This window comes from Prionailurus viverrinus, chromosome B1 (assembly GCF_022837055.1).
Source record: "Prionailurus viverrinus isolate Anna chromosome B1, UM_Priviv_1.0, whole genome shotgun sequence".
Classification (NCBI taxonomy): Eukaryota; Metazoa; Chordata; class Mammalia; order Carnivora; family Felidae; genus Prionailurus; species Prionailurus viverrinus.
This window is the reverse complement of record NC_062564.1, coordinates 55,200,590-55,220,983: the sequence shown is the minus strand read 5'-3', so window position 1 is coordinate 55,220,983 and position 20,394 is coordinate 55,200,590. Positions and strand designations below refer to the sequence as shown.

The window sequence follows — 20,394 nt, the reverse complement described above, 5'->3', positions numbered from 1 at the left end:
TGAACAAAAGAGACAAACAGGAACTCATCAAAGCAGGTATATAGATGGTGAATAAGCAAACGGAAAGATGTTCAACATGACTAACCATTACGGAAATGCAAATTAAGGCTGCAACGAAAGATCACTACACACCTATCAGAATGGCTAAAATAAAAACTGACAACACCCAGTGCCGACAAGAATACACAGAAGCTGGATCGCTCATACGATGCTGCTGACAGTGTAAAATGGTACAGCCACTCTGAAAACAGCTGCAGTTTTAAACACCTGAATACGAAAATACAGACAGCTTAGCAATTGCACACCTGGGAGGTTAGCCCAGAAAAACGACTTGTGTTCACACAAAAACCTGTACATGAACATTTATAGCAGCTTTATTCATAGTATCCCCAAACTATAAAGAATCCAGACGTCCCTCATCGGGTGAATGGTTAAATAAACTGTGCTACATCCATACCATACTACTCAGCACAAAAAGGGAACAAATTATTGATATGGGCAACAACCTGGTTGAATCTCCAGAGTATTGTATCGAATGAAGAGAAACGATTCCAAAATGTCACATACTGTATACTTCCATGGATTTTTTTATATTTTGTTTTGAGATGACAAAATTATAGAAATGGAGAACAGCTTAGTGGTTGTCAGGGGTCAAGGGGGTGTGGCCATAAAGGACAAGATGAAAGTTCCCTGTAATGGAAACATTCTGAATCTGTCAAATTTGTGTCAATATTACTAGAAATAAAAAGAACATTTCACAGAAGAATCAACATATCAAGAGAATATAAAGATCCTACACATTAAAAGATAAACATCATGTTCAATCAACTTGAAAATGTATATGAAATGGACAAATTCTTTGAAAACACGTCTTAACAAAACTGACAGGTGAAGAAATAGAATATCTGAATGGTTTTGATCTATTAATAACTTTAGTCCCTAATTACCCTTCCCATGAAGAAAACTCAAGGCACATATTGGTTTACCGGTAAAGTCTATCAAGCATTTAAGAAGTTCACAAATTCTTCCAAAGAATACAAAAAGAGGAAACACTGTGAACTTGTGTTGTGAAGTAAACAAAACAGTGGTAACTAGGGTTGTCCAGTTAATCTGAATTTCAGATAAACAATGAATGATGTTCCAGTGTAATATATTGCACAGGATACCCACATACTCTAACATTTTGTTTATTTGAAATTCAAATTTAACTGAATATTTCCATATTTTATTTGCTAAAACTGGCAACTGTATTGATGATAATACCTGGTAAGGGCTTTACAAGGAAAGTAAATTACAGGCCAGTGTCTCATGAATATACATGCAGCAATCCTAAACAAAATATTGACAACACAGAAAAAGGGTAACATCATTAGTTTAAACAAGATTAGTTTAACATTCAAAAAAAAAAAGTAAACTAGAAACAAATATAATATGTAATGTATAATAAAAAGTTAAATTTTACATATTGTTTAAGAATCCAAATTGATTTGTAGAATCAATCCAAGGCAATAGAAGTCCCAGCTGGCTTTCAAGATGAGGAGTCCTAGTATTGTTTTCTTGGTTCCCTCAAACTTCTAAAAGGATGGTTTCAGAGATAAGATGATCCCACAGTAGGGTCTGAAGGATGAATAGGGTGGGATAGTGTAATAGGAAGGGATGGCAATTGCCACAAAAAGGAAATAGCAGGTGAAAAGCGCACATGCTTTAAGCAGTATGGTTTGCTCGGGGTGGCTGGGTAATGCAGAAGTATAGAATGTAATGTGAGAAGTGGTATCAAAGAGGCTACAGAGGCGGGCAGGGGCCAATTTATAAAGGGCTCAGACCATCTTGTAGATCACAGGAAATAATGGGGATGGGGAAAGGGAAGAGGAGTTTTAAGCATGGGAAGTAATGGGAGGCAAAGACTACTCTTTTAAGGAGCTTGACTATTAAAGAAATCCAAGAGCTTAGTTAAATATCTAGAGGGCCTCCTAGAGGTAAGGAGGGGTATTAGCTTGTATGGGGTCTTTGTTTTAACATGGGAGAAATTTGCAGCTTGTAAAAAGAGACTGAAAGAAAAAGGGAAATATAATTAATAGAACAAAAAACTGTGGGAGAGGAGAGGTAATAAAATAAACAAAACAAAATAAAACAAAGAAGTCTGTGAGATTTGTCAGAATGCAGATTGTTTTGTTGGTAGGCACAAGACAACTAGGGAATTTCTGATGGTTAGCATCAATTTTCTTTGTTAAATGGCAGGCTGGTTTTTGGGTTAAAACAAGAGGGAAGAAAAAGTATTGACAACTGGATATTAACTAGGGATGGGTAGAAGAACCTGCAGTGAAACACTCTGGAGGAAGTGGCAGTCAACTAAAATTGGACTGATACAAGGTTGATTTTTGCCAAGCAGGTGGAAGGTCTTCAAGGGAATTGAAGGTAACAAAATTGGCTAAAGTGACAGAACACAGGAGAAGAAAAGGAAACTCGTAAAGAATGTTAATTGCTCATTATGTCCATATATCCTGAAGTCACTGTTGCTAGGTATAGGAGTGACACTTTCTCTAGCTAGACTGAATTGTTAATCTTACACACCAATGGCAAAAATAGACATATTTTTTCTTTTTCCTTATCAGAATAGTATCATTAATTTGCCCTCGTTTTTTAAAAATTATTTTTGAGAGAGGGCATGCATGTGCACATGTGCATGAGCATGAGGGGGTGGGGCAGAGAGAAGGGGACAGAGGATTCAAGCAGGCTCCTGCTGATAGCAGATAGCCCAATGCTAGGATCGAACTCAGGAACAGCGGAATCATGAATGAATGGATAACCGACAGCCACCCAGCCGCCCCCGCCCTCATTTTTTTTTTTTTAAACAGGCCTTTTAATGGACCAAACCTATTATCTATATCAAAGATAAGATAGGATTAAAATAAATGTAGCAAGAACTATTGGTATTACAAAAATTCACAGAAGCACACAAATAGTCCACACGTACAGTCATCAGGGTCTGTTCCATATAAGTACAAAATATACCCTATCACTAGGCATGACTTACAAAATCTAATTATATGCTTTGTGGCAAAAACTTCAAAAATTTCCTGCAAAGTTAGGGAAGAAGTCTATATGAGACAACCTTACTCTGACACCAACTTCATAGTTCAAGGCTCCCAGGATCACCCTTAGGTTTGATAATTTACTCAAAGGGCTCAGAGAACTCACTGAAAGCTGTTACACTCACAGTTATGGTTGCAACAAAAGGATACAGATAAAATCAGCCAAGGGAATTGGTGCACAGGGCAGAGTTCAGCAAAGTTCCATACGTGGAGTTTCCAGTTGTCCTGTCCTTGTCGTTGTCCTGTCCTTGTCAGTTGTGGACAGTGTTACTTTCCCAGAAATGCTGTGCAACAATACATAGGAAATACTGCCAACCAGGGAAGTTTATCTGAGCTCTGGTTTCCATAGTTTGTATTGGGGCTCAACTACGAGGTGTGGTTGACTGCCCTTGTGGCAGAGTTTTAGCATTCAACCCCTCCAGAGGTAGAGAGGATTCCATGTGCCCCAAAGCCCCCATCATAAATCACATTGTTAAACTGTCCAGTCTGGCCCAAAGCTCCAGGTAAACAAAGCCACTCTGCTTGGAGATCACCTCCTAGAACATGAGGGTAAAGACCAGACCTCTTTTCTGAGTAAAGTTAATTCTTTACTGTGTATTCCTAAAATGTCAAAATAATTCTCTGATTAGATTCATATAAAAAGTAGACATTAATAACCTGTTTTCTAGCTCCCTGCTACCTGAGTCTTATCTTTATTACTTCTTTGTGATTTTTACGTCACAGGATGAATCTTTCAGTAAGTTTTTCAAATTCACGTTGGGATATAGAATTATAAATTTCATTTATAACAATATTCTGGTAAATTTTCATCTTCTGTAGGAAAATTGGCTACTCTACCTCACAGTTTTCTCACTGTATTTTTGAGTGGATATTATGCAGGTGACTTTCATAATCCTATTTGAATGACTTGAATTTTCCTGGACTATAATCAAGAGTAGAAAGGCAGGCCAGGGTAGCTTTATGGAAATCATCTTTCATGGGTTCTCTACTGTCGCTATGGCAAAAGACTATTTCTTTAAAATATGGCACCTCTATGAAGCCACCCTTACTCTGCTTCTCATTACCTAATCCACTTCTGAAGGGGTTCCACACAGAGTCCTTGACTTCTTGATTTATTCACAGGCCACAGGGAGACAATTTGCCTTCAAAGATATTATTGCTTTTAGAAAAGTACTTTACTGGTGCTTTCTAAGATCTCCTATCTCTGATAGGCACTTTCTATCCTCTGTCTCTCCCTCATCAGTGTTTGGATTCTGCTCAATCTCAGTTCTTTCTCAAAATGTTCTCTTGACTTCCTTCATGGGCTTGCTGCCTAGTGCTTCTAGTCTCACTTGCCTTTTGTAGCATTCATGGAATTTTGGAGTTTGGGGTTTTCTCCAGCTGTTTGCTGAAAATTCAGTGTCTGTGAATTTATTTCTACTCTCCTTTCTGCTCTGGGTTGGTCAAAGAAGAATGAATGAAAAAGTTCAGAACTAAGCAGGCCCTGTGTTCTTAAAGAAAGCTAGTATAATAAATTTTTGTCCCATGTTTTCAAAAGATTTGAAGAAATTCTCTGAAAGTACTATGATTATTGACCTCAGTAATGAACAAGAATGTTACAGTTGTCAGTAGCCAAATTAGAGCCAATTATTTAGATGTTCACATCTGCTATGACTTTAAGACTATGTATAGAAATAATGCAACGAATTAGTCTTGATGAGAAATTTGAGGCATACAGTGTAGAAAAAATTTTAATGGAAGAATCTCAGACAGAAGTAGCACTTTATTCTGTGGCTAAAAAAAAAAAAAAAAAAAAAAGAATTTTAGTAAACTATTTTTCCTGAACCCATGCAACTAAACAGTGTACAGGAACATTTGAGATCTCATTGGATTATGGATGAAGGGATGTTCCAAGAATTCTTTTCTGATCCTGGGGATTTAAAGCTATGTTCAGTCCCTTTTTGATGATTAATACCATTCCATCTTGGTAGTAGTCAGCCACATATATTTTTGTACCCAGAGCAAGCTCCAGCATTACCTGGGAACTACGTTGCTTTCTGTATGCTTCATGCTCTGGTAAGAAGAAAATCACAGTGGAAATAGCAGTGATATGCTGACCAAAATGTTACACTCTAAAAAGTATCAGTGAATGTTGTTTTGACATAAATATTACTATTTATAACCAAGCAACTTAAGGAGGTGAGAGGAAAAACCAAGCACTTGGCAGTCACACGGATCTAGGGTTAGAGTCCAATATGCAATAACCCTAGTGAAAACTCCCACTCTATGATAGGACCCCAAGAAGCATAGTCCAAAAATGGGGATATCGGGGCGCCTGGGTGGTGCAGTCGGTTAAGCGTCTGACTTCAGCCAGGTCACGATCTCGCGGTCCGTGAGTTCGAGCCCCGCGTCAGGCTCTGGGCTGATGGCTCAGAGCCTGGAGCCTGTTTCCGATTCTGTGTCTCCCTCTCTCTCTGCCCCTCCCCCGTTCATGCTCTGTCTCTCTCTGTCCCAAAAATAAATAAACGTTGAAAAAAAAATGGGGATATGGACTGGAATCATTTGGTTGGCTCAGAAATCCTCAAGCATTGATGCAGGACTATTGGCACCCTTATGCACCTGCAAGAAGGAAATGAAACTCCTCGCTGGAGAAACATAACATCATCCAATACTTCAAATTATTTCTATAATTAATTTTTCAAATAAAATGAACAGCAAACAATCAAAGATAATAGGATGCAAGAAGAATTAAGAATGAGCCAACACCAGTAGAAACAACAGACAAAAGACACAGACTTAATAACAAACATGATCTAAAAAATCACTCTGCTTGCTATGGTCATGGAAGAAAAAGTCAAGCTTATAAATTTTGTCCAGGAACTAGAACTACAGAAGTTGACACATTTTAACCAAAGATAAATGTAAAGTAAAATAACAGAATAACTAAAAGTATAAAAATTGTGGATAAATTTTAAAGCGTATCTAAAGAGAATGAGTAACTGCAAGATAGGCTAAAAGAAACAATACACAATGAGGGAAGGAAAAAATAAAATTAAAAATTAAAAATATTAAAGATAGAGTAAGAGACATGGAAGATACATTGGGATACACTGGAGTTCCAGAAATGGAGAGAATAAGGGCAGAAATTATATGTGAAGAGATAATAGCTAAGAATTTCTGAGAACTGATTAAAGATATTAATCTGTAGGGGCGCCTGGGTGGCTCAGTCGGTTAAGCATCCGACTTTGGCTCAGGTCATGATCTCACGGTCCATGAGTTCAAGCCCTGTGTCGGGCTCTGTGCTGACAGCTTGGAGCCTGGAGCCTGCTTCAGATTCTGTGTCTTCCTCTCTCTCTGACCCTTCCCCGTTCGTGCTGATTCTCTCTTTCTCAACAATAAATAAACATTAAAAAAAATTGTTTTTAAAGATATCTGTAATTTAAGAAGCCAAATGAAGTACTTTTCTTTTTAAAAAAGAAAAGGCATATTATTGAAGTAAAACCACAAAAAAATCAAAGAGAAAAACTTAAAAATAGCCTGGGTGGCTCAGTCACTTGAGTTGATTTTTAGCTCAGGTCATGATCTCGCAATTCCTGGGATCAAGCCCTGCGTTGGGCTCCATGCTGTCAGTGTGGAGCCTGCTTGAGATCCTCTCTCTCCCTCTCTCTCTCTGTCCCTCCCCTGCTTGGACTCACTCTTTCTCTCTCTCTCTCTCTCAAAATAAATAAATAAACTTTAAAATAAACAAATAAAACAAAAGAAGCAGGGGGAGGGGGAGGCGGGGGGCGGGGAGGAGATGATCCTCAAAAGAACCTTGTACTTTCTGGAAAGAAGGCAAAGTAAAGATTAATATTGGACTTTAAAAAGTAAGGATATATGCTGTGCCTGTTAGGATCAGAAGAATAGAAAAAGAGTTTATAACTTCCAAATTCACTGCAAGGAAACTGAACTATTTTAAAATACTCCAAAAGAAAGCAAAACAAGTAGGAACAACAAATAGAAAGCACAAAATATGATGGATGATGGTAGATTTAAACCCAAGTATATCAGTAATTTGTAACTATAAATAGACTAAATGCCCTGGTTAACACAAAGATTAGACTAGATTTTTAAAAAATGCAAAACTATGTTCTCTAGAGACACATTTAAGTTAACAGGATACAGAAAGACTGAGAGTAAAAAGATGAAAAAAATAGTTGATCCTTAAGGAATGTGGGTTTGAACTTAACAGGTTCATTTATATGGGGATTTTTTTATAGTACAGTGCTATAAATGTATTTTCTCTTCCTTATAATTTTCTTAATAACATTTCTTTATTATAAGAATACCGTATATAATACATACACCCATACAAAATATGTGTTAATCGGCTATTCATGTTATCACGTTACCAGTAAGGCTTCTGGTCAACAGCAGGCTCTTGGTAGTTAAGTTTTGGGGAAGTCAAAAGTTACACACAGCTTTTTGACTGCATGAGCATGAGGGGTCAGCCCCCTAAACCCCACATTGTTCAAGGGTCAACTGTATATCATGCAAACGCTAATAAGTAAAAGGCAGGTGGTGTAACTATATTAATACCAACCAGACAAAATAGAATTTAAGGCTAATAAAACCATTATAGAGATAAGGAAGTTCATCTCAGAATGTTAAAATATTCAGTTCCAGGTTCATATAACAATTCTAAATTTGTGTCAGCTAAATAACATGGTCTCAATATATGTAAAGCCAATACTGACAGAATGAAAAGGAGAAATAAACAAATTTACAAGCCTGCATAGGATATTTTAACTTACTAATTGGTAGAACAAGCAGACAAAAAGTTTCTAGGGATACATGGGGCGCCTGGGTGGCGCAGTCGGTTAAGCCTCCGACTTCAGCCAGGTCACGATCTCGCGGTCCGTGAGTTCGAGCCCCGCGTCAGGCTCTGGGCTGATGGCTCCGAGCCTGGAGCCTGCTTCCGATTCTGTGTCTCCCTCTCTCTCTGCCCCTCCCCCGTTCATGCTGTCTCTCTCTGTCTTAAAAATAAATAAACGTTGAAAAAAAAAAAAGTTTCTAGGGATACATTAAAGTGAATAGCACAATTACTAGGACCAATGGACATAAATAGAATACTAACCTAATAGGAGAATATAAAGTGTTTTTAAACACAGAATATTTTTAAAAAATCAACCATATTCTTGGTTAAAAAGCCAACTGGAATAAATTTTAAGGGATTTAAGTCATACATATTTCTATAATAACAATGCAAATATGTTAGAAATCAGTAAGGGTAGCAGATTATCTGCATATGTTTGGAAATTAAGAAATGTACATCTAAATAATTATGCATCAGGAGACTGGGTGGCTCAGTCAGTTAAGTGTCTGACCCTTGATTGCAGTTCAGGTCATGATCTCACTGTTTGTGGGTTCAAGCCTGCTTGGGATTCTCTCTCTCCCTCTCTCTCTGTCCCTACCCCACTCATGCCCGTGCTTTCTCTCAAAATAAATAAACATTAAAAACAAAATAACCATGATGGATTTAAATAACGTTTTGAGCTCGATGATAATACATATCAATACTTGTGGGATATAGGCAAAGGAGTATTCATAGGGAAATGATATAGCTTCTAATTCACATATTTGTAAAGAAGTTGGTAAAAGAACAGCAAAATAAACAAAGTAGAAGAAAATAATAAAGAAAGGAAAAAAAATAGAAACTACGAAGAAAACTAAAATTGGTCCTTTAAAAGGCCTAATGAAATTGATAAAACACTCTAGTGAGGTCTGTTTCAAAAGAGAGAGAAAGTATATCCAGAATGAAAGGAGAAACAGCAGTACAAATCTTGTGTACATTAAAAACATAAGAGAATATTATCAGCAAGTAAACAGTATAAACATTTAGAAAAAGACAAAATTATCTGTCTCAAACACTATACATATACACATATATAGTAGCAAAACACAGAAAATCTTTCTTTTGAGACTGAGAGCAGGACAAGGATGCCTACTAACACCACTTCTTTTCTAATACTGGTCTGGAGTCCTAGCCATGTAGCAGAGTAAGAAAGAAAAGCAAATAAATTAGAAATGAAGGAACAATACTCAATATTTGCAAATTATGTGATTGAGTGCACTGATAATCTAAATGAATATATAGGTAAATTATTATGAGTAGGAAATTTCATGAATAGGAAAGTTTGCTGAATCCAGACATTATTTTGGGGGGGAAAGCAGCTTAATTTCTATACATTGGCAAAGAAAATGGAATATTAAAAAGATGCCACTTATAATAGCATCAGAAATATCAAGTACATATGGATAAGTCTAATAAAAGATATACAAAACTTGTGCAAAATGACAAAATTTTGTTAAGAGACATTACAGAAGAAGATCTGAATGAATTGAAAACTGTATCATGTTCATGGATTAGAAGGCTCAGTACTGTAAAGATGTCTATTCTCTCCTAGGTTAATGTGCAGATTCAATGCAATGTCAACCAAAAATTCCACAAAGTTCTTTTTTCTGGATGCAGGTAGCAGTTATATAGATGTTTATTTTTCCATAACTACTTAAACTGGACATTTATGTTTTATGCATTTTGTATGCTTGCTTTATTTTAATTACGTAAAAGAAATCATGGTGTAAAACAGTGTAATAAAATAGAATTATTGGGGCGCCTGGATGGTTCAGTCCGTTGAACCTCTGACTTCTGCTCAGGTCATGATCTCACAGCTTGCGGGTTCGAGCCCCATGGGGGGCTCTGTGCTGATAGCACAGAGCCTGGAGCCTGCTTCGGATTCTGTGTTTCCCTCTCTCTCCCTGCCCCTCCCCTGCTGATACTCTGTCTCTGTCTCAAAAATAAACGTTAAAATTTTTTAAATATAAATAAATAAATAAATAAATAAATAAATAAATAAATAAATAAATAACAGAAGACCCCTCAAATTATAGAAGTTTGAAGCTCCCCAAAACCTGATTCCAACCTATGCTGTGAATACTTAAAGGAAGGAATTCTTACCTGCCTTGAATATGAAGACTTGTAGAAATAAACAATGAACTATGGTTGTTACGAAAATTTATTTGTCTGAACAATAGAGTCACTTGTAGATATATTTTAAATCAGGCATTGAGAATTGACAGTTCACCTACTCCAAGAATGCTTTCTACTTGCCAGAGATGAATTATTGCCTCCTGTGCACTAAATTTGTACCTTTTTCTCATTTTATTGAGGCATATGTTTTAGTCTGTTTGGGCTGCTATAAAAATTACACCATAGACTGGGTGGCTTATAAACAACAGAAATGTATTTCTCATAGTTCTAGAAACTGGGAAGTTCAAAACCAAGGTGCTGGCAGGTCCGTGTCTGGTGAGTTGGCTTTCTAGTTCATATATGCTATCTTGTCACTCGTGTCCTCAGAGGGCAAAAGGAATGAGGGAGCTCTCAGGAGCCTCTTTCAGGAGGGCACTAATCCCATCCATGAAGGCTCGACTTCCTGGCCTAATCACCTCCCCAAGATGCTTCCTCTGAACACCATCACACTGAGGATTAGGTTTCAACGTATGAATTTTGGGGGGACACAAACATTCAGTCTTTGGCAGCATGTCTACTCTACTAGACAACGAACTCTAAAATGGCTAAGGCCCTGTTTCAATTATTTTTTTTATCCCAGGGCCTAGAAAAGATCCTAGTATGCAATAAAGGAGTGTTTAACTGGGTCTTTTTAAAACTGTATTGTGTGTAAAGGAAGCCTAGCCACAAATCATTACTTCAGTAAAATTCATATGAAACTGATACATTGTTAAACCATACACATATGCATGAATTAACGTGGTCATATTTTGCAGGAGACAGATTATAAACTTCTAAGGGCAAGGACCAAACAATATTATGAATTATTTAAAAAACAAAAATGTAGAAATCCAGCATCCTAACACATTTGTTTCAGACTTTTAATAAATAAAAACTTACAAATATAACAGACCCCACCTTTAAACCATTCCCAGATAGTATCCATGGCCTCTCTCCTGAGAGATGAACCCCACCCTGAAGTTGGAATGTATCCATCCTGTTCATATGTTCTCATTTTTAACCACTTAAGAAAATATATCCACGAACAATAGATACTAGTATTCTATGTTTAATAGATGAAGGCAACATTATCTAATACAAATATGTATGACGTATATATAAACATTTAAATATCCTCGTAGCCACATTTCAAACCAGAGCAACCAGTAAAATTTATTTTAATGTTATATTTCATTTAAACCAGTATGTTCAAAATATCATTTCAACATGTAATAATATAAAAATTATTAATGAGCTTTTCAATATACTTACAAAAAAATTTCTGGTACTCAGTCTTTGAAATGCTGCTAGTAGTTCACACATCACATCTCAACTTGGATTCTAAATTCAGATTTCACAAAATTTAAGTTGAAAAAATATATCCATATACCCAAGTTGTTCCAAACACACTTAAAGGTTTTCCAATAACTGAAATCCGTTTTTAAAATTTAAATTAGTTAAAATTAAATTAACAATTCAGCTTTTCAGTAGAAATAACCACATTTCAAGTGCTCAATAGCCACATATGGCTAGCAGATACCCTGTTAGTGCAGCTTAAAAAGATAACACAAAATACCATTCAGCATCTTTCTTTTGCCCATTCAATATCTGTAATATTTTAATGCCCCCCCCCCTTTTTTTCCTTTACCATATTCTAGAAAGGAAAAGCAAAAATGGAATAGATGACTTTGAATTTCAGGGCAGCTGACATTTACATTTTTAAAAATATGATTTATCACTAAATTCACTCAGTAAATCTAAAAGAACTTTCAAAAGAACTTACTGCTTCGTATTTTTTGACAATGGGATTGCTGAACAGGATACATCTGATAAAAATAATGACGCGCTGTCACCAGCAAAAGTGCAGCTTTCGTATCCGCCGCTCTCATTCTTCTACCCTGCCCTGCTCAAGCACGCGCTCACAGGCACGCACGCACATACACGCAAAGGCGCACACATACACGTACCTACACTCACGCACACACATACCCGCACGCCTAGACGGTCTAGCCTACAGGCGCTGGCGGATACCCAAGAAAATGCGGTTTCTTTCTCCCCTCTCGCTCCGCAGAGCGAACGCCGGGGTTTCTGAAGAGCACTCATGCTAACTCGGTATTGATGCGGGTTCCATATCCTCTTTTAAAGAGACTGGACTCCGCCCCATTAGAGGAGAAACTGCAAAGGTTGGAAGTGGAGGCGGAAAGAAGCCCTGTTATTAACCAACTCGTCAGCAGCTCCACCTCAGGAAGCGGCCGACTTTGTGTGCCCCCAAGAATGAAACGTATTCCTTGCAGGAATGTGCAAGGATTTAAAAAGGGCCTTAAACTGAGGCACTTGGCAAGAAGCCATGTCACGGTCGAGGTCGAGATGGGCGTTTTCGCTTAAGCAGGCGCCCCTAAACAATCTGACGCGTCAATGAACGGAACTGTTATCCAGCAGCCGGGTTAGCGGTAGGACCTCCAGGACCCGAAGAGGGCCAGCTTGCATGAATTTTCCTTGGTTTGGGTTTCCCACAAAAGCATGGCCACACCAAACCTTTTCCCACAGATATGAAAAGCCCCGAAACTTTTTTACTCCACACCTTCACTCTCCTCCCCTCTTAGCCCCAGCCCCCGGCATTTTGCGCTTCGTCTCTGGAGCTGAGTGACCTCTTCCTCTAGAATGCCAACTCTGCAAAATCCCGGTAGCTAAACACAATCCAACCTCGCGGGAGGGACAAGAAGCGAGAAAACATCACAACCCTCAAATACACGCCCCCTGTTTTCCCCATGCTTTAAAAAAAGAAGCAGCCGCAGCCCAGCCCGTCTCTACGCGATGCATGCTAGGATTAGTAGTTCTCCCAATCCCTGAGGCGCCGAGTCAGGGAAGAACTCAGGTTGACTCTCCCGCCGAGAACTACGATTCCCGTGGTGCCCTGCGACAGAGTGGAAGGGGCGGGACAGGAGAGGGCGCGTCGCGCTTGCGCAAGACGAGGGGCCGGAGGGAGGCGGAGGCGCTCGGGTCCAACTGCTGAAGCGTCTCCATGTGACAGTGAGTGGGGTCCTAACTCTTGGCGCCGCCTGACTCTGGTTCTTAACCCAAAGCACTGTCCACCGTCCCGACGCCAGCAGATCCCAGCAGGCTAGGGCTCTTGGTGTTTGGCCGTGCCGCCGGAGGAATTGTCGCCGCCGGGTCAGGTGCCTGAGAGACCCCGCGGAGACCCCAGAGTCTCCGGAGAGAGGCGGAGCGGCGAGGCGAGCGGGGATTTCTGTCAGCGCCGGCGTCCCAGAGCGCGGAGACATGAACGGCTTCACGCCCGAGGAGATGAGCCGCGGCGGGGACGCGGCAGCCGCCGTGGCCGCCGTGGTCGCTGCCGCCGCCGCCGCCGCCGCTTCGGCAGGGAACGGGGCAGGGGCCGGCGCCGGGGCTGAGGTGCCGGGTGCCGGGGCCGTCTCGGCGGCTGGGCCCCCGGGAGCGGCAGGGCCCGGGCCCGGACAGCTGTGCTGTCTGCGGGAGGAAGGTGAGCGGTGCGGCCGTGCGGCAGGCAACGCCAGCTTCAGCAAGAGGATCCAGAAGAGCATCTCCCAGAAGAAGGTGAAGATCGAGCTGGATAAGAGCGTAAGTGACGGCGGGACGGGACGGCCTTGCCCTGCCCACCCCCTTGGGGCTCCGGGAGCGGTGCAGACGGCGGTTGTTGGGCGGAGGGTTCCGGGGTCCCCCTAGACCTGGCTGCAGTGGGAACCCGTTGTGTGGTCTGTGGTAGGAAGCAAACAACAAAGTCGCTGCAACTCTGACCTCCACCCCCACCGACACACTCGCATTCCGTGATTCCGCTCCTCCCCCACCCCTCCTGCCCGCGCCCCCCCCACCCCCCCCCGCGCTCTCCACTCCCACCCCCACCCCCCCCCCCGCGCGCTCCACTCCCACCCCCCGCGCGCTCCACGAGTCGATTCTGTTCGCAGTCTTTCCCCTTCCTCCTTCCCTGAGATCGGGAAACGAAACAAAGGGACCGCCGCTCGGAGGGCCCGGAGTAGTTTTCTTGCAACCCGGCAGGCTCCTTCTGGAATGGAGGTGCCTTCTTTGTTTTGCTGCCCTCGCTGGCGTTTGGCCCCAGGGAGCAGCTCCCCTTGTGTAGGGAAAGTGGAGTCCTGCCACGACCGAGGACCTGATAACCTCAGCAAGAAAGACCCCTTTCCCCGTTCGTCCGAGTACCGTGTGAGGGAAGCTGAGCTCACCCCGCGCCTTGCAGGGAGCGGGGATTGTGAACGATGTCAGCATCTAGCGCAGCTGCTGGGAACGTGGGGAACACGTAGCCTTTGCTGTTTTGCCATCCGTTTGGCAGCCATCGGGATTTTTTTTCCGTCCTTTCTTCGCACGTCTGGTGGTGGTGGTGGTGGTGGTGGTTGTTTTTGACCCTCTATAAGGTTTTTAGAAACAAGCGTCGCCACTTTTAGGAGTTCTGGCTGGCAGTAAATGAATCACAAGATGCCAGAATCTAGTACACATTCTGCATATTTTTAACTTGGACTTAGTTTAAAAGTTAATTTAAAAGCTTTAGGCCTTAATGATTTGGTTTTTTAAAGGAGTTTAACTTAGTATATGAAGCTCAGTATTTCACGTGTTACCATGCAGCTCTCAAGACTACATTTAATTGAAGCTTTTGCAAAGTTTATTTGTGATACTTTCTGCCTGTTAAACAGGTAGTTCTTGGTCATGCTCATGAGCAACTTTTCAAGTAAACTTGAATTTCACATTCCTTTGGTTGGGAAAACATATTACAGATAAGTGCACTCATTAAATATTCAAGTTTATAATTCAACTTTAAATGTAAGTAGGGTATGAAATCAATAGCTCATTTGTAAAAATGGATAGTTTTGTACCTATATGATAATTTGGGTGTTGAGAAAGAATCAAAAGCATACATCATGCTATTAAAATACACTCTTTGAGTAAATATTATGAAATAGCAATTTGTGGGCAACGTCATCTTTCCCCTTGATAAAAAAAAACAGCATGACCTAGTAAATCTAGTTCAGCCTCCCTGCAATTTAATGACAAAATCCAGAGAGTTGAAATTTCTCATTCTGCTTCTCTGTCTCCCTTCTCTCCTCTACTTACACCACTCCCCACCCACCCCACCCCCCAATCTTCTTAACTGAACTGCTGGACATGGTATGTTTTAACTGGATGCAGGACTTAAGCATAGAAACATGCTGTTGTCTTAACAGTGGCCTGTTTTGACTGTTTTTATTTTTAATAATTCACTGTGCCCAGTGTGTTTTACTAATACATAGGTTACATAATCATAAATAGTCTGTGAAACTTTTGTTTCAGGCAAGGCATCTTTACATTTGTGATTATCATAAAAACTTAATTCAGAGTGTTCGAAACAGAAGAAAGAGGAAAGGGAGTGATGATGATGGAGGAGATTCACCTGTTCAAGATATCGATACTCCAGAGGTAGATAAAGTTTCTGTATGTTAAATGTAAATCCTAACTATTCCATTCTGTAACTTATATTAAAAGATACGAACGCCTTTTAAAAATACTTAAAGCAAAAAATCTGAAAATGAAAGTAAAATTAAATATAGCCAGTTAACAAGCAGTTACACAATTTAACTTGTGTTTTCAGTTGACAATGCTTATAGCTCTGTTGCCTTCTAACTTTTTTTTTGCTCCCAGTTTTCAATATTTATCTTCAAAAGATTAAAGTGTTTAATACGTTTATAGTTTTGATTATATAAAAGGGATAATGGAATGGACTTAAGTAATGTAATTTTTGTTGTTTAATAATGGAATTACATTTTTATTGTGCCAAAATTGAAATGTTTTTGTATGTATCAAAGATAACTATTTTGAAAATTGTATGAACTAATTCATATATGTTTAATTTTTCCAGGTTGATTTATATCAGTTACAAGTAAATACACTTCGGAGATACAAAAGACACTTCAAACTATCAACCAGACCAGGACTTAATAAAGCACAACTTGTTGAGGTATTTATGAGTTTTAAACTATTTACACTTTAAATGAGCCTGTTCATACAAAAAAGAGGCATTAAAGGCTAATGAAATTGTTAATGTAGAATATATACCAATGCATTTTAGTTGGATCAGTTAATAAAAGATCTATTGTGGAAGAATCTAGTTTCTTAGAAATGTCTGTCTGCCTCTTAAATTTCTGTATGTTACAACTACTTACTGGATTGTATGTAGTTTTCTAAGCATCTTCTAATACTGCCTCTCAGAAATATTGGGTGATAATTTTTAAATTCTCATTCTAGAAATCTGTTGGTTTTAAAATTCTACTTAGTAAACATTTATTGAACACCTAATTGAGGCATAATAAAAGAAATTGATAAGCTTTGATGTCGTCATTAGAATTTATTTTTTGAAGTTTCTGATGGATTAGATCTACAGATAAACCCATAAATAGTATTCCTATTTGTTGATTTAACTTGTTGACTTAACTATTTCAGAATTTGGCCTTATTGATGTTTGTTTTATTTGAGGTATCTATGCTTTCGTCACATCTAGAAGATGCAAAGACTCTTGTCCAACATTTTACGTAGTTTTTGCTTTGTCATAGAACTAACTTCTAGTCCTTTGGTAAATTTTGAAATGTGTGTGTTCTTAGGAATTAATAGAACCAAGAAATCTGTGAATCCAATTAAGGTGTCTATAGATTTATATATTTATACTTTAATCATTTTACATAAAAATGCTTGGTCTACTAGACAGAATAGAAATGTAAACATATAAATCAGTTTTATCATATTTTTTAGCTTGGGGGTTTAGTAAGGCAACGTTTTCTAAAACATGCACATTGAATAAGGTAAAAGATACAGAAAGTATAATTCTTTGGCAGAATGCTTTTTAACATTGTTGAGATCTAATATATTGACTTTTTAGCCAGAATTTCCTCTTTCCATCTTGCCACAAAAATTAAGTTTTTCTTTAAATTTGATACAACAGAAACACAGATATTATCTATTGTGATGAAACTGTATCCATATATACTGATACTGATCAAGTGGAAGTTACTTTTGTGTTGAGACAAATGAGAACCAGAGAACTAATTATTTTATATGTTATATTTAATGTATGGTTGACCCTTGAATGACTCAGGGGTTGGGAGCACAGTTAGAAATCTGCATATAACTTTTGATTGTCCAAAAACTTAGCTACTAATAGCCTACTGTTGACTGGAACCCTTCCTGAAAACATAAACTGTCCAATTATCATATTCTGTATGTCTTATGTATTATATATATTTTTATTGTGTTAGAATAAAGTAAGCTAAAGAAAAGAAAATGTTATTAAAATCATGTGGAAGAGAAAGTACTGTATTTATTGGGGAAAAAAAAGCATGTAAATGGACCCTTGCAGCTCAAACCTGTGTTATACAAGGGTCAGCTGTATTTTTTTTTTTTTAATGTCTAAGTCACAACTCAAATATTTGCTAATCTGATCTTTAAAAAGTTATATTATTTCCAGAGCTATTTTCTTCTTTAGAAATGAGAAACAATCCAAACAGCCATGAGTGTTATAGTTTACTTAGTCAGAAATGCAGATAAGTGGTAAGTGATCCCAGAGTCAGATGACTGTCCTCCTTAAATCTTATCATATGAATAACTTTTTCATTAAGAAGTTTTATTTTCTACAATCTAGATAAGCATATCAACACCCTAGTTTAATCTATTGTACTTCTATTGGTAGTTGCAGTGCACATGTTAGATTAGCATAATGAAAAGGCCAGAGGGCAGATAAATATTCTTCAGTGAAAGTTCCTCTTTCCCCTCTCATTTTCCATCAATAATACCTATTCAGAAAAACTTTGAAGGAACTTTAAAGAGTACTGCCAGTACCAAAACTTTTTCAACTATATATTTATCCTTTTTCTGTGAGTAGGATCTACATTCTGTTTATTTCATTGGTACCTAAAGTTTAAAAATATTTACTTACTAATGTAGATTCTAATTATAAAATTTAAATACATCCTAAATTAATGTATCTAACTGAGTGGGTTGGAGGGTCCTTTGAAATCACCCTATCTCTTGCTCATAACATCTTATTCTGATGTGCTTTTCATCTTGCTGGTATTTTGTTAAACAGTTTATTTTTAAAAAGAGATAACTCTTATCACATAGCACATTTTCTTTGAATTAAAGTGTTTTGTTGTTTTTTTTTTTTGCCTAGTATGAAATCTGTTAATATCTATAATTTAATTTCAATTTTTTTTTTTTTTTTTTTATAGATAGTTGGTTGCCACTTTAGGTCTATTCCAGTGAATGAAAAAGACACCTTAACATATTTCATCTACTCAGTGAAGAATGACAAGAACAAATCAGATCTCAAGGTTGATAGTGGTGTTCACTAGGAGAGATGGAATTGAGACTAAGACTTGGATGTTCAGATGTTAAGACTGTTTACTGTTTTTTCACATGTAGAAATGTTCCTTGTGTATTTTTTTACAGAGGATTTTCTCTGGTTTTATTTTCTTTGTTTCTGACTCTAATAATTAGTTGGAAACTCATGTAAAATGAGCTTTCCTAGATTAAAAAATATTTTAAATAAAGGTGATTACTATTATAGTTGCTTCAGTGTATTCATTTTGTGAAACTTGATTTTTATATTAAACTGATTAGGTACTACTTTTAATTGAGAGTTTAATGTAAGGATCATTTTGTTACCACTTTTTTTTTTTTAAGCTTAAGGAGAAATAACAAATGTAGTACATTTGCTTTCTCTGGGATGATCTGATTTGGAATCAAGGATGTCCTAATTAGCATTATTTTTTAAAGTGCTTTTTAGTGCTAACAGGTTTGAAAAATAGACTTCCATTGAGGTGCAACTTCTTTCTTATTTCCATTATTGTTATTATTATTACTACTACTACTTGATAAAGTATTAGGAAGAACAGTTTAATTTATATACCTACCTCCTTCCAGAGAAGACTTAATGTGTCAGAAAAGATTAACACAATGCTGAAAGTTGAAATAACATAGAATTAATTTTGTTTCTTTAAATTTTGTCTTAGAGAAAAGATCTTTATATGGAATAAACATAGAAGTTCTGCAGGGCCCATTAATTTTCATTCATGCCCTATATTGTTTACATTGCAAATTAAAACTCATAAGTTGGAGAGATCTAGAAATCAAACAAGATCTTTAAAGTCTTGTCCATATGTAGCTCTGATTTGATTTATATCCTATTTTCTTTTACATTTCATTCTCGGCCCGTTTTCTGTTAAAATTCTTATAATTATAAATCAAATTTATAGTTTATGACACCAAAACAAAACAATAGCTTCAGTTAATGTCCTTGATTATGGTGCAGATTTTAGGCTGGAAACGAATGGATCAGAACATTAATGTAGCTCAGGGTTTCTCAAGGTTGACATTTGGGCCTTTATTCTTTATTGTGGGAGATGTCCTATGTGTTACAGTTTTAGCAGCATCATGCAGGCCACACTAGTGCCAGTGGCACTCCAAAGGTGTGACAACCAAAGCTATCCCTAAATGTTGCCAAACATGCCCTAGGAAGCAAAATTACCCATGGTGAAGAACCACTGATGTAGCTGAATCTAAAGTACTGGTTTATTAGAAGCTTCGTCCATGTATTTTTAAATGTACGGAATGTATTGGCAGCTACAAAATATGGTGAAAAATAAAGCAACTATTCTTTGTTCTTGCTGTAACTATTTAAAGATTTACAGTTGACCCTTTAACAATGCAGGGACTGGGGTGGCAACCACTGACTGCATGGTTGAAAATCCGTATACAACTTGGGACTTTCCCCAAATTTAACTACTAATAGCCTACTGTTGGCTGGGAGCCTCTTTGATAACATAAACAGTTAATTAACATATATTCTGTATGTTACATATATTATATACCGTATGCTTATAATAAAGTAAGCTAGAGGAAAGAAAATGTTATTAAAACCATAAGGAAGAAAAAATACGTTTTCAGTACTGTGCTGTAAAGAATCTGTATATATGTGGACTTGCACAGTTCAGATCCATGTTGTTCAAGGGTCAACTGTACATTATTAATGGGCAGAGACTGTGATAATTGGTATTAACAGAATCCTGTCATTTCTGGCATTCCAGAAATCTTTGTGAGAAGTTTTAGCTATCTGAAAGTGAACCACATAACTAGAAGAGGATGGTTTATTTGAAGAAAGTAATAACTTCCACATATTTTTATCTAAATCTATAATGTATAAAAAGTTAATTTTTTTAATGTTTATTTTTGAGAGAGACCAAGCATGAGTGGGGGAGGGGCAGAGAG

General features: G+C 38.0%; 1 protein-coding gene across 1 annotated transcript; it reads left to right on the top strand.

Annotated features, from left to right (window-relative positions):
* The first annotated feature begins 13,102 nt into the window (after nt 1-13,102).
* On the top strand, nt 13,103-18,691 carry SAP30 (Sin3A associated protein 30). The gene is made up of 4 exons (XM_047857318.1): nt 13,103-13,716; nt 15,433-15,558; nt 15,998-16,096; nt 18,357-18,691. Exons 1-4 carry the CDS (start codon nt 13,399-13,401, stop codon nt 18,477-18,479), a joined length of 666 nt encoding a protein of 221 aa, XP_047713274.1. The 5' UTR covers nt 13,103-13,398; the 3' UTR covers nt 18,480-18,691.
* Nucleotides 18,692-20,394: the final 1,703 nt, after the last annotated feature.